General features: G+C 41.9%; 1 protein-coding gene across 6 annotated transcripts in view; it reads right to left on the bottom strand.

Annotated features, from left to right (window-relative positions):
- Positions 1-13664, bottom strand: part of LOC119461758 (WD repeat and coiled-coil-containing protein-like) — a 79256-nt gene that overhangs the window by 30705 nt on the left and 34887 nt on the right. For all 6 annotated transcript variants that reach the window (XM_037723133.2, XM_049672116.1, XM_049672117.1 and 3 more), the window contains 4 exons: positions 13171-13235; positions 10965-11121; positions 6266-6388; positions 3243-3338 (listed from right to left, as the gene is read on the bottom strand). In XM_037723133.2, coding sequence (XP_037579061.1) covers positions 3243-3338; positions 6266-6388; positions 10965-11121; positions 13171-13235 — 441 coding nt within the window. The remainder of the gene's footprint in view (positions 1-3242; positions 3339-6265; positions 6389-10964; positions 11122-13170; positions 13236-13664) is intronic.

The following is a 13664-nucleotide window of genomic DNA, read 5'->3' as shown; positions in this document are numbered from 1 at the left end:
AGCAGCGTGTGCTTTATTTGTGTCTTTTCTACTTTTGTGCACTTGACCATGGCCCAAGTACGTATATACTAGGCAGAACTGTACAGTTGCGTGCTGAAATTTAGAGCTGTGCTTCTGACTGCTATTTGTGGTACGTTTGTTCGCCTTGCGGAGCGCTTACGGGAATGTTCTGGAGGCAATGTCTTGATAGTTAATTTTAGCACATGTTTGTATCGCTTGGTTTCCGGCGTTCCTCTTCAAGTGTCAGGGATATTTATCATTTGCAATGCCTATCTCTAAGTCTCTGGCAGCATCATGTTATTGGCACTTTTGTGATCTGAGAAGCTGCCTGACCAAGTTGCCTATCAAGATGAGCATTCAATCTCTGGATTCTGCTTGCGAGGAATTTATTTTACCATATATTTTTCAATGCAGCTAGAAAGTACTGGCTTTCTATCTTGAATCCGGTGGCCCCAGAAGCAGGTGCTGGCAAGCAGGCCATGTACTTTTGGTCATTAATTAGTATGTGATACTACCTCTTACTAATCAGTTTTACTCTTTTTAATTATAATTGTGGCACTGTGCCTACTAGTCATTTTGTGCCTACTCGTTACTTGTGTTTTAATGAAGTTTTAATTTTCAAGAATCTGTTTTTGATTAAGTTTTTTTTTATATCCGCATTTAACCTGTTTGTATACAGCGGGATCATGTAATGAATAATTTTATACATGTGCGCGGCTGGGGGCCGATCATTTTTGTAATAAAGCTTTATCACTTGTATAAATAAAAAGTAACATTGGTATGACATTGTGAGTTTCACTGGTGTGCTTTACCTAGGTGCTTAATGAACTCACTATTTTTCATTTATCTATTGCAGGATTTGTAATGATGCACAATGATCAAAAGGCGGATTTACGGTTTTGTTAGCACAGTTTTAGCATTTTGATGAGTGCTAGAACTATATATAAAAGTTGACAGTCACTTTAGCGAACACTGAAGAGGATGAAGGCAGAAGCCTGCGCACTCACGAAGCATTAATTAAATTATTTGTCATTCTCATTCGCATGCGTTGTTACTTCTATTGTTTTCTCCTACCAAAGTTGTGGGCTCGAGTGCCTTAATTACCTGTGCCTTAATTAACTTCGTCATAATTAACACCAATGGTTGCGGGCTCTACTCCCACCAAAGGTCGAGGGTTTGAGTGCCTTAATTGTATCCTTATTAACTTTGTCTTAATTAACACCAAAAGTCGTGGGTTCGACTTCCACTAAAGGTAGAGAGTTCGAGTGCCTTAATTAACTCTGCCATAATTAACTTGCCTTAAGTAACTTCGCTCTAATGAACACCCAAGGTAGTAGGTTCGACTCTACCTTCACCATGTCAATTGGAATCCAACTTGGAGATTATTTGGAGATGTGGCCGGTTCGCCCATATCTCCAAGTGGTTTCGACTCCCAACAAAGGCCGTGGGTTAGAGTGCCTCAATTAACTCTATCTTAATGAACTATGCCTTAATTCGCTTCGACCTAATTGACACCCAAGGTCGAAGGTTCAATCCCCAATTTTGGTGCCATTGAATTTTGGTGCTGCAACGCTGGACATCGGATTTTTCGACCATTGAGCCATCTAAGGATTTCACCTTAATTCACACGTTTACACGTTAACAAATCATTTCGAGCAAAGTCACCAGCTACATGCCGACAATGGGGGTAACTGTGCCATTAGTGTGCCTCAGCAGATGTACCATCGAGGACAAATCAAATGCGAACAGCGGAGTGTGTAGCCGAAGCATAACTAAAGGTATACTGTGCATGTCGTCGGTCAGTCGTTGTGCACGTGCGTGGGGATGTAGTTCTCGAGGAAGAGTGCAGCGCTGCTCGCCCTATTGCGATAAACGTCACCCGTATTTTGTCCGAAAGTTGTTTTCTCATCTCTCCTCGGCAGTGCCATACCCACCTGGCAGTACAGTGTTATGGTGACTAGCACCATCGCTACATCTGTAGTGTGATATAGCTGGCATGCACCCATCTTGCTAACGTGCATTGCTTTGCTTTTGTTACCACCATCAAAGCTGCCAGTGTCTAATCGTAATTTGAATAGCACGAAAAATGTATTGCAGTGGATGCGCAACAACAGTGCTAGCCACCTTAAAAGTAATCACAGATAGGAATGGCACTGCAATGGCGGGGTGAGAATACAAGCTTCAAACAAAATACAGTTGACGTAATACGCACTATGACAACCAGCCCCACACTCCGCATCTAAACCACATGCATGTGTACAATCATCGCTGGCCGACGCCACACACTGTGCTTTTAGTTACGTTTTGGCCACACACTCTGCTGTTCACATTTCATTTGTATTCAATAGTACATCTGCTGTGGCACTCGCAGGTATGCAGCTCATTATAGCGTCAGCAGGAAAGATCCACTAGATGTTCTATGGACCTCCTACATCCCCAAAAAGAACGTCTATTAGAGGTTACTTATGTCCAGCTGCGACATCCTTTCAACGTTACAGCAACGTGATCTGGATGGGACTTAGATAATCCATGGTACGTATTTGTAATGTTGTTTGGAGAAATATAGATATCTATAGGATGTGTGCAATGTCTCAAACATGATGTTCTATGGACATCTATGGTACATTAATGGTTCACTGGGCAATCATTACATTTAAAGTTCCTTTCTGTTTTGACCTTCCTGCTTGGACTTTGTAGTCTGTAGCATTTTGTAAATAAAAGAATATAATTAAAAAATAAGAAAGCAGCAGGACATGAAATAAAATACCTTTGCTATATTAAACATTCGTTATAAGCATATGTTCTGTCAATGTGCTAAAATTTTGTTATTTGAACATCGGTCATCAAGTTGGCAATTTAAAGATTTTTGGAACCACACCACTTTTAGTCATCTCTCCCCACATACCTTCTAGCAAAACAAAAACGTTTGTCTGACATCTCACTGGTGCTTTGTTGACTATGCATAAGAGTTCGGCTGTTTATGGTGAGGAAAGCAATTACAACTGCCGACTTTTCTGAGCACTTTGCATTTCTTGTTGAGAGGTACACTGATGGTAAACAGTGACATACTATGCCACTGTGTGATTATGGGCACTCACAATCACCCCCCCCCCCCCCCCCCCCCCGACGAGCCCGTAAGGTTTTAAAGAATCGGTGAAAGCCTTTTTCTAAAACATGTGGTGCGAGGCACGAAGGAGAGCAGCTGCTGTGAAATGCTTTCAAGCAGCCCACGTCCAACTCACAATGTCGTGGAGCTTTTCAAGCTGCTCGTCGACAATGCCGTACACGTACAGGGTGTGGCAGCTGTTGCTCCCGACCACGATGAGGTTCGATGAAGGCTGAAAAGAAAAGAAAGGGGAGCGAACTTGATGCTTGTCTATGCAGAAACACAACGAGCACTGTTTACAAGAGGGCACTTTATTGTGATATCGTGAAAGAAGCAGCTCGAGAAAATTGACACACAGGGCAAAGAGGAAAACAAGACATGTACTCAATTCGCAACTTAAGCTTTATATGCAAACAACCACACATACACATACTCAAGATAACCGCACAAATAAAACGTCAGAAGCACACAATTCTATTCTTTTTTTTATAGCTGTACACATGTCAATAGCCAGAAGATGCTGAAAAGTCAGCATTATTTATTAATGCACATGATGCCCTATTTAATATTATAACGGGTGCAAGAAGACTGCTATCCTAATTTTCTTGTTAGTTTTTTTTTTAAATCAAAGTTTTGCATTCATCCATCCATAGCTTGTCCAGAGCTGAGCTGCAATGCCTACAATGAGCACAAATGACCTCCATAGTATCAATGGTAGTTTAACGTACGATGTATGGCCTCCCGCATTTTTAGCTATATCGCGCAAGCGTCCATCGCGCGTCATGTTAGCACCTTAAAGCGGCGATAATCAGCGAGATCGGCAGAAGTACTCTCAAGTGCACTAAGCACTCTCCTGTGCAAGAGTCATCTAATGCAATGTTCCCTTCAGGATGACGTACGACCATACTGTAGTGTTCTCGCGTGATATATAGTTAACAATGAGGGAGGCTGTACATGTTCCATTCGAATGAGCTGGATTATTATATAGAGTTATTGCTTCAAGTATTTCACCTCACCAGGCCTATCTAATCTGCTCCATTGAAGCTGTTAAATACCACGCTGGACACTTCACCTCCTGTGATTAGAAATGAGATTTTAGCATGACTAATAAAAAGATATCGCTATTACTCCATGTATAGTTCCATAGGGATATCACACTTTCTTGCCTCTAACATAACATAGTTCACACTCATCATAAGTCCACATCATGTTGCCTACAAAATCTTGCCAATTGTCAATGTATCAATGGTTGAACACACTCTTTGTTCAGCATTGCCTTTTTTTCTTTGTGCTTTAGAAATGCCACAGATAACACTATAAGTATTTGTAATGAGAATTGCTTCAGAGTGTCGGTAAGTGCAATTTATTCTTTGCTAAAGATAGAACATATTGAGCCTGAAACTATTTTAAATCATAAACACTTAGTTAAGTTACACAACCTCTTCTTTAACAGCACTGAGTGTGGTGTAATTCTGTGTTTCATTAGTTTCTTCCTCTTTTATGTGCATAATTGTACTACTCACTGTACTAATAAGATGTCACAAATAATAAATATATGCATACATTTCTTATGCTTTGTGTAACTCCACTTCCAACAATGCATTGTATTTCTTGTAGGAGTGTGTGAATATTCGAAATTTTGAATACAAATCCTTGTTATTTGATTTGTATTTGATTTGAAAATACGATATTCGAAACTGTTGAATATTCGTTTCTGTTTTAAATGGGATAATAGCATTTATTGGAGTATCGAGGACACAGGTTGATGTAAGTTAAGACCATTCGGAATGATTATGCTCCAGGAAAGCCAATAACAGAAAGCAGATGTTTCTAGTTTACAAGATTCTCAGTTGTCCGGTTGTGAAAGCCATTACATTCATGCTTATCAAATCATGTAGATGGGCCTCACGTTTTTAGCAGATAGACTCCACACAAACAATATTATTTCCCTGTGTTTATAAATGGGGAATTTCTATATTTAATTTGATAATCGAAGGGCATTTACCTCGAATATTCGTAGTCGATTCAATTTGAAAATTTTGCTATTTGAACACACCTTTAATTTTTTGTAATCATCGTTAAGTGTTGTTTAATGATGTTTTCTATCAGCTATGCATTTATGTCTGCGGTGTACCAAATCTAAACTCGGAATTTGTGTATCCCCGCTTCATGCTATGTTTCATTCTGGAACACATGATTCACAGCTTCCCAAACGTTTAATAATATTGCATGAGCATTGACCACACAGCATGTCAGTGCCTTATAATGACGTGAGGCAGTCAGATTGACGATGGTATGTGCAAGCTTTCTAGTGCGAGTACCGTCTGTTACACTGTTTGCTTCAGCAGTGCACGCGCCCCGCAAGGTCCCATCGTGTACCACCACAGATAAACAGGCCAGCTTCTGCTTTTTTATATAATGAACCTCGCACGTGCAGAATTTTTTTTCTCATTTAAATCTTAGTTCCCTGGTGCATGTGCAGGCTTCAGTAATAAAAAAAAAAGAAAGAGAGAGATAAGGAAGGCGCATTGCAGATAACACATCTTAGTCATACATGTGTTGTTACATCTGTTTTTACTAAACAGGGCTGCACAGAAAACTCTCCCAGGGTGTGTGCCCTCCTCCTGATGGGAACAGCACAGCATACGATGCTTGCACTGGTTTGCGCGCTTGTGCATAAGTATTGCCGCCTCTCGCTGTTATAAGGCACACTGACATGCCGTGCAATCAATGTGCGCAAGATGTTAAAAACTTGGGAGGCTGTACATGAATAAATAAGTACGCCTGAATTGACCCACTTATGGACGATGTTACTTTCAATTTATGAGTGCTGCCATCTTGTGCTGTAATATGAATAATTTCTCGATTCTGCGTGCAGTGACTTAACTTGGTCATGCAACACTGAACATGTCTGCATACAATTTTCATGCATGCAGGTGCACCATTGCACCATGCATTAATTGCTGTAGTTAGAATACGCTTCTGTTAACAGCCCACGAAGGTGGCACTGCAACGCTTCCATAGAAGTCTATTAAGAAGCTACACTACTAATTTGGACTTGTCTAAATATGTCTAGCTGCTTGGAAGCCCGAACTTGATGTTGTCAATCGGAATAACAACACACAGTGGAACGTGCTATAGCTGGCAGGATGACACTACCTCGACAGCCAAGAGGTCAGGTGAGAGGATGCCATATAGCTCGTCCCAGCTTCGGACTTCCGGCTTGTCCGTGTCCGGGTTCCACTGTAGTAGGAACAGCTGCGAGCTGCCTTCCAGTGGACCCTGCGTGAAACGTGTGCAGAATTTGCGCAGTAATAAAGGTCAGCTAGAAGACACTCGGTAATGAAGGTCACCCTGACACTCTGTTGCACAACTATGCACATATGTCATTTTGGGTGCAGGAGCCCTATCTGACTCTATTTCAGCAACACTATGAAGGACAAAATAAAATAAAGGCACTTGCTGAGTGTAAAGATCACTTTGCACAGCTACAGAAGCGAAATTCTGTATATTACTTTCAAAAATAACTCCTGTGTCAATAATGTGGCTCCAAACCTGTATGACCCCGCTAACCAAATAGAAGCTTGATAGAAATTCTAACCACCCCTAACTGAACAGAGCCTACTCATTGCTTGGTTGAAATAATGTCACAGTTTCGCCCTAAGGGTGAAGCAATGAATGCGATAGTAACACAGCAATGTCATACGAAGTAAGGTGAGCGGCTTTGGTAGCAATATGAATTGTAGTAAACATGAGCTGATTAAGTAAGCAGGTGTGCTGCGGCGTAAGTAGACCGACATGAAGAGATGACTCGATGACCACGAGAAGGCGCGTGTGAAACGGTGGTGTTGATGAGAAGCGCTGCCCGTGGGCAGCGCGTGCGAAGGGACACACCTGTAGCGCTGCACTGCCGATCCGGGCAGCATTGCATGTGTAGCGTGCGTTGGAAAATGTGGCCCGACTATTACTAACTGAATGAACAAGCGTGGTGTGAGCGCGCACAAACAAACGAGCGCGCACAAACAAACATGAATAGATCACACTGAATGACCGTAGACGACGACTGTCAAAACGCTGGCAGCAAGCGCAAACGCCGCAGCGGCGAAGGTACGTGCGGTCTATCGCTTCAACGGAAACTGAGCGGCGAATGCACGGCGCATAAAGGTCAGAGCTGTGGGGAGATAAGAGACGGTGCGAGCGAGCGACGAGCGCGGTTGTTGGCAAAGTAGAAATGCGCCCCCCCCCCCCCCCCGCTCCTTCCGGCGCTCGCTTCCCGCTTCCTTGCTTGCGCGTGGAAGACTGAGTGTGTTCGCTCTCCGTGACAGCGTGCGTGCCCCGCACGCTTCCGCTCGGGCATACGGCGCGCGGCGAAGATTTTATCTATACGGAACCTCACGGCGACGGCGGCGGCGCCGACGGCAGAAATCCGGTGGAAGTGTCCATATAATTGCTATCGCAATAAAAACTCACTGAGTTGGCTGGAAATGGTTTGTGTCTTCTCAAAGCATAATTGGTCTCTATTGGTTTTAAACTGGCTCCAATTGGTTTAGATTGTGTTTTGAGACGCAAGCCAGCTAGACCGGACACAATGAGACATTTTGACTGGGATGACTGATTTGTCCTTTATCTATTCCCAGAGAATGTTCTTACATCTCACTGTAATCTCTGAATGAATGTACACTGTTTTGAAATCCAGGCCAATGTATTTTTTTAAAGATATTGAATCCAAAGCTACTCAGTCAGCTTGGATTGGAGGATCCTGTTCAGCCATAATTTTCATGCACTGTACGCCACCTGATGTCCACAGGGAGTCTGCAATGATGTATACATACCAAGTTAACAATTGAAGACCTGGCATGAGATGGTATTTAATGAGATTCAATCACACAAATGATTTGTGATCACTGTACCAGGAGATAATAAATAAAACCATGTGAATGATACATTGGCCAGTCAGGCCAATGTATCATTCACCCATGTAATAATGTGTCAGTGATAGAGTAAGAGAGCACAAAAGCAACAAAGGCAAGCTCGGCATCTCTGAAAACCTTGCCTTGTATCTTCAGCAGTACAAACGCACCCCCATGTTTTCCCAGTGTTAAAATTCTGTTAAATACCCTCATAAATCCACAAGAGCGGTCTTAAGGCCTTTGAGACTGACAAACTTTACAGAAAAAATAAACCGAGGTTCTTGCCATGGTTTTCTGATCAATCAGATGAATGCGTGATGGGAATGCTTCATGCGTCTTCTGTCCCCTTCTTAAAAATTTTTTCTTGACCCTATATATTGTCTTCTCCATGTATATAGGGCATATGTGATAATAAATGCATACAGTTGTTGGCACTCTGTCTGTGTGCTCGTTACTGTAGTTTCTGTAATCCGTCAAGTAGTAGCCCATCCGTCAAGCAAGATGATTTGCTGGGCTAGTTGATGCGTTGGCATGATAGAAAGTACTGCCTTCCGTTTTTCCTCACTTCTTGCGCTGCTGTCCATCATGCCATAGCCTATCACTGAATATAAAACTATATTCATGTCGCTGTTGTTAATGCCCTCTACAGCTTGCTTGCATTCGAAAAAATTTGTTTTGTGTTAAATGAAGGTCTTCGACCTCCAAACTTTAGAAAAACAGTCACAAGCCGCATAGCGCCGTAAATAATTTAATGTATTAGCTTTTCTGCACCCAGTTTTGATTTCCTTTCCCAGGAGGATATTGCATTGAGATGTCATGACAGAGTATCATGACGGGTCATATGAGAGCCAGACATCACGACGTTTCGACACTTCCTGCGGCTTGCTCGGTCAGCTTGTATGCTGCAACTCATTGTGATGGCTGATGTACAGTATCAGCGTAGCAGACAATCGAGTGAGCTATCGTGAGCGTCAAACCATCGCAATGTCCTGCTTCCACGTGACTACCTTCTGCGTCATGACATCACGATACATTATAGAAACAAAACCAAATTGGCCGTAGAAAATCTATTATATTAAATTATATTTAGGGTGCTTTGAGGCTTGCCAGTATTTTTTCTCAGAGGTCCCGGACCTTCATTTGACACAAAAATTGAAGAGTCAAAAATATTATTATCACATCATTCCAAGGACATAGACATGCTTGAGTCTATTCAGAAAAAAGCCATAAGATTTATATATAATCGTTATGACTGCCATTTCTCACCGACATCACATGCTAGTAAGCTGCTACTAAAACCTCTGGCCCATAGACGTACTTGTGACCGTGCTACATAAAATTGGTCATGGGAAAACTTATGTCAATGCACCTATTGTTTTCACTAACCCTTCTTCTCGGCCCACCAAAAGAAGTCATTGTCTTAACATTGTTCCTTTGAATTCATCGACTGATTGTTTTAGGTTTTCCTTTTTTCCACATACAATTGCGATTTGGAATGGTCTTGAGGGGTCCTTGCGCGAATTATCAAGTGATGAATTTGCCAACCTATTGCCTAATTATGTTCATTAATCAATGAGCTCTTCCTGATATTGTTTTTTCTATGTTGTTTGTTTTAGTTCTTGCCACTAAAATGTATTCTTCAATTGATTGACATATATATGCACTCACTCCTGCAATATATATGTACATGAAGACCTTCATGTACATATATATTGTACATGAAGGTCAGGAAGGTCTTCATATGTACAGGTTCATATGTACAGGAAGGTCTTCATATGTCATGAAGACCTTCCTGCAAGACCGTACATGAATTTATTATTTACTTACATATACTGCCATCTTGCATAGCAAGATGGCAGTATATGTAAGTAAATAATAAATTATGTCAATACTCCTTTAAGAGCACTTCTGCCTTCTAATTATTAGCTTTCAAGCTGCAATCGAGGCCAGCCTACATTCAAGCAAATATGCTACTAAATACTGTGTAGCTATCTTGGCAGTCTTTTCCATGATATGCTGCCTTACGTCATACAGCAGCTGCCCACTTCAGTACAGTGGCCCTGTGTGTCAGCTAATTGTATGCCATGGCCACATCTTGCAGTGCAATGCAAACTGCATGCTGTATGTAAGCTCGCACTTTGGGTAAGGGTCTGTGTAAACTGAGCATAATTTTACCATGGCTACTCACTGAACCCTCGAAGTGTGCTCCGACTGCTGTGCAGAATAACGCCAACCACTGGCGACCAACCACTATGAACACACACTTATTCAGCCGTCATCGTCACTTCAGCTGCCCTTGTGATTTGACAAGCTCACCTCATCAGCCCTCTCCCAAACCTGGTCATCCTTCAAGCTGTCCATTACTGTTTGAGATTCTCATCACCTTGAAGCTGTCGAAGGTGGTTCACATGTTCACATGTTCCACATGTGAACATGTGAACCACCACATGTTCAAAATTCACACACGCACACTTCTTGTAGTGATGCCCTCTTAATGCGCCCGCAAGCACAATGCAGCTAAACAGTGCACCACAGCACAGTCTATACAGTTGAAGCATGCTGGATCTATGTCGCATAATTGCAACTCAGCAAGATATAGTGATGATGATGATGCTCTTATCGGCAGGACAGTAACTAGTGCTACTAATAGTGATCTGTATGAATTATAAGCACGTAAGTATGTATCATGTGGCTCTTATCGTAACATTTTTAACGAAATTTTCGTGATCCAAAGTCAGGGTGCAGGCCTTACACAAGCGAATACGGTATATTGGTAGTATTTATTTCTTTGCTCTAAACAGTGCACTATATTGATTAAATGCTCACGCATTACCGTAGACAGTCATCGTGAGATTGGTTCTGCCGCAATACTTTGTTGCAGCCAACACCCTTTAGACACTACCGCAATGGTGTGGCAACTAAGAGGCCCTGACCGAAGGAGGACCGACCTCAGTGGCCGCATGGATGTTGAGCAGGGTCTCCAGGGGCCCCCGAGTCTGGTCCATGAGGTAGCGCTCCGAGCGGCTCCTCACTACCATGCTGTCCAGGGGGAGCTCCACCGTGCACACAAACCGGTCCCCATCCAGCCCCTCGATACAGCACACCCTGCACGTGACCGCCATGACCGGAATCAGCGGCATTTCCATATGACACAGAAAGGCATCACTTGTGAGCAAGTGAAGTGAAGTGAAGTTTATTCTTTTCAGGGAAAAGAGGGGACCGGGACAAAAGGCGGTAAGGCCTGACGAGGCCCCGGTACCCATACAGTTGGCAGTTATAAAAAAAAGAAAATGTACACAGAAGGTGCCACAAATATGTCAAAAACAATGCTACAATTTGCACAGTGAAACTTTAATTTATACACAACACAGGCCTCACAGCACACATATAATACACATACATATCAAGAATTATGCCTTAACGGCAAGTCTTTATCGCAATAAAAAAAAAAGTTTGGGAAAAAGACAATCATGTGCAAGGTAATACTCAAGCATACAAGGTCATACACGTACAAATACAATGCATATATGACTGGTGAATTAAGACATGAAATATGCGACTACAGTACTTGTCCGCAACAAAGATAGATAGAGAAAAACATATATATAAGCAAACAGTGGATTACATTTTTTTTTTTTTTACATTTGAATTTGGCCTTCAATAAAACGTCGTTTCGTGTTTTTCTTGAACACATTTTCAGATAAAAAGAAATCATCAGTAAAGGGAAACTTGTTGAGGGCTTTGGGTACTTGAAAATTTAGCTTTTGTCTACCATAATTCGTGCGTGTTCGCGGAACTCGTAGTTTTACCTCACGAAGGTTGTAATTCCTGTCAGTAACAGAGTACAAACGGTTTCGATGAATGTATTGCAACAGCCGTAGATAATACACTTGGTCAGCTTGTAGTATGCGATGTTTAACAAACAAGGGTTGTGTACGTAAATTTTGTGGTGCACCGTAATAGCCCTCAACAGCACGCAAGGCTCTTTTTTGTAGCAGTAGTAGTTTATGGTAGTTTGGAGACGTAGTCGTACCCCATACAAGATTACAACATGGCAGTTTTGAAAAGAACAGTGTGTTATACATTGACACCTTTAACCAAACAGGCAAGAGTTTAGAAATCCTAAAAAGCAGACCAGCAATTTTGCTCAGTTCGGAAGCAAGTTTTGAGATATGTACAGACCAAGAAAGATTTTCATTAAACCACACGCCGAGAAATTTTTGAGAAGAAACCTGACTGATTTTTGTATTGTCATAATAAATCTGTATAGAATAACGTTCCACGGTGTTGATCGGCTTGAAAAGAATATACTTTGTTTTATTTATATTTAAACTAAGCTTATTTGCGCATAACCAATCACGAAGCTTCAGTAAATAAGTGTTAATCATACTTTGGAGGACGGTTAATGAACGGGAAGAAAAGAAAAAATTTGTGTCATCAGCGTACATTACCAGATCTGGAGAATTATGTATATCGGCTAGGTCATTGATATATGTAATAAATAATAAAGACCCTAGTATTGATCCCTGTGGGACACCATGCATTATTGTTTGTGTATCGGAGGAGATGTTATTTGTTCGTACGTATTGGGACCTATTACTCAGATAACTTCTCAACAGGTCCACCAGCAGTACAGTGCAACACTGCATTGTTGCTGAGGGTGCCATATTTGTATGCACTGGTGCAAATAGTCACGGCGACCTGAGCTGAAGCCGACAAATTTTTCAGGCACTGGCACACCAGCTGCTCTATATATGGTACAACGTTTATTAGACATCAGAGGACTGCAGAAATTGTACTGAGTATACGGGACTCCAAATAAAAGCCTACATCAAATCGTTATAAGTTCTCCAAGCAAAGGAATGGGTGCAATCATATTGGCTTTAATGCATTTTGCGGAAATGCACGGTCAGCTTTTGTATAAATGTAGGTCGAGGTAAGGTCGCAGCTCATCTTGGGGGAGCACGTCTATGTTTGCTGTTGACAGGTGGACAGATGCCACGAAACATTAAAGAAACTACCATTTCAGGAGAGGCCAACCATGACAGCTGAGCAGTGCAGCGATTTAACGCTGCCTGCAGTCATTTATTGTGTTACAACCGTTGGTGATCCCGGCTCGCAACCAAGAGCTTTGCACAACCTTTTTGCACTTGCCTTTCCAGTCCGAGGATGACTTCCATTTCCGTCTGCTCGATGTCGGAACATGGTATGCTGTAAAACTGGAGCGAAAAAAAGCCACGAAAGAAAAGGATGAAGACAGTGCCCTAGAATAGTTCTGAGTGTTCTTGAAAAGAAGTCCCACATTCTCGTACGCATTAGTTTAAGCTGGAGAAGAGAAAGCATAATGAAAGCAAAATGACACAAAATGTGCCGATAAGTGTTAAATCTTGACTTATTCTTTTGCTTTTCTCTTTCGCGTTTGGGCAAATGCAAAACTATTGCACATGAGAGCTACACTGATTCAGAATCTGTTCCAAGAAACCAAAGGTGTTGTCAAGTGCTGCTGGACTACTTGGCACAGTATAGACACATGCAGAAGCTCATGCTCCTGTAGCTCATCCACTTCATTGCTACAGAAAGTACGTCATTCGTGAGTACGCATGGTTCTGTACTGCTGTACGTGAATTATGTACATTAGTACATAATTC

Source organism: Dermacentor silvarum, chromosome 8 (genome assembly GCF_013339745.2).
Source record: "Dermacentor silvarum isolate Dsil-2018 chromosome 8, BIME_Dsil_1.4, whole genome shotgun sequence".
In the NCBI taxonomy this organism is placed as follows: Eukaryota; Metazoa; Arthropoda; class Arachnida; order Ixodida; family Ixodidae; genus Dermacentor; species Dermacentor silvarum.
This window is presented reverse-complemented; position numbering and strand designations above follow the sequence as displayed.